Genomic DNA, 1,450 nt, shown 5'->3' with positions numbered 1-1,450 from the left:
AGTGGGAGGAATTAATCATTCATAATAATTACTTCTGGAATATTTTTCAATTCAATCTCATTTCATTTTGATTTACATTCAATGATTTTGATTGATTCAATTTCTAGGTCAATACTGAATCTGGGAAAATCTTTCTCTCGGTTTTACAAGGACTAGCTGGTGGAACTCTACTTTATGTAACAGTCAGCGAAGTTCTACCTCGAGAGAGATCACGATGGCACAACAGATCCAAACAATCATCCGGACTCGTTCAGTTTTTAGCAACAGCTTCTGGATTCGCTGTTATATTCTTCATTAATCAATATTTAGGTAATGTTCATTGTCTTAATGAGGAAAAATTCTGATATTAACTTTTAGGAGTCAGTCATTTCAATTAAATAATTGCAACTAATTTTTATCTTTATACATGGAGTAGTTAATAACAATTACTCCAGAAAGGGAAATATTTAGTAAAAATAACATGTAAATTCAGATAAAAATTATAGAGCACTTAAAAAATTTTTCAACTAAAAGCTTATGAATAAATATTCTTTCAATTACAGAAAAAATTATTTATATTGAATATTTCAAGTGTCAGTAATAAAATTCAAAGACAAAACGGTATATTAATATGAGTTGCATATTTTTTTTCAGAAATGCATCACTGAAAGTCGTGGCATGAAGGGTTCCAGTGTCCAGAAGAAGGTGAACGCTCTAATATTTTTAGCTGGAATATTTCGAAGCTATAATTTATTCAATTGCAATATTTTTTGTTGTGTTACTTTAAGAGGTACCCGCAAAATAATAAAAAGACTTTAATTTGTAATATTATTTTACAATTCTCCCATATAAAATTCTAATTAATATTAATTATTGCGATTATTAATCATTATTTAACGTATTGTAATGTTTATTTCACTGTTTTTAATGGCACGTTGAGGATCACATCCGCTGCTTTTTCAGCGATCGCAATTATCACGGAATTCGGCGTTCCGGATATTGGATTGGGTAAAATACTGGCATCAACGATTCTTAATTTTCTTATGCCATTCACCCTAGAATAGAAATCACTCACAATTATGGTATCAACATTATAAATTCAACTAGTAACAAAAAAGAAAACCGAAACGATCTCCGAATTTTTTAAATGTAATGATTTCATTGGTTTTATCTAAATATGATAATATAAATAATATAATATAAATATTTTTAGTGAATTTTCATGAAACATTCTTATGTATATTATATTAAATTATTCATCTTACTTCAAATACTTCGATTTTTTAAATGGAGGAAGTATTCACTGAAATGTGAAAATTCGAAATTTTTGAAAAAGTATCAGGGGAGCATGAAAATCGAGGAGGCATTCGCTGGAATCGAAAAATTCGAAATTTTTGAAAAAGTATCAGGGGAACATAAAAATCGAGAAGGCATTCACTGAAATTGAAAAATTCAAAATTTTTGAAAAAGT

At 28.4% G+C, this 1,450-nt stretch overlaps 1 protein-coding gene and 1 long non-coding RNA gene across 2 annotated transcripts in view; one reads left to right on the top strand and one right to left on the bottom strand.

Annotated features, from left to right (window-relative positions):
* The first annotated feature begins 72 nt into the window (after window positions 1-72).
* LOC105271395 (uncharacterized) lies at window positions 73-805 on the top strand. Its single transcript, XR_892647.1, has 2 exons — window positions 73-309; window positions 634-805. It is a non-coding gene; the product is annotated as an uncharacterized lncRNA (long non-coding RNA).
* LOC105271396 (neither inactivation nor afterpotential protein G) overlaps window positions 804-1,450 on the bottom strand; it is a gene marked incomplete in the record, with an annotated part of 4,678 nt that continues 4,031 nt past the window's right edge. The window contains 1 exon segment of the mRNA XM_011312927.1: window positions 804-1,035. Coding sequence (XP_011311229.1) covers window positions 890-1,035 — 146 coding nt within the window.

This window comes from Fopius arisanus, unplaced genomic scaffold (genome assembly GCF_000806365.1).
Source record: "Fopius arisanus strain USDA-PBARC FA_bdor unplaced genomic scaffold, ASM80636v1 scaffold00109, whole genome shotgun sequence".
Lineage (NCBI taxonomy): Eukaryota > Metazoa > Arthropoda > Insecta > Hymenoptera > Braconidae > Fopius > Fopius arisanus.
Note: the sequence above shows the minus strand (reverse complement) of the source record. Positions and strands in the feature narration are given on the sequence as shown.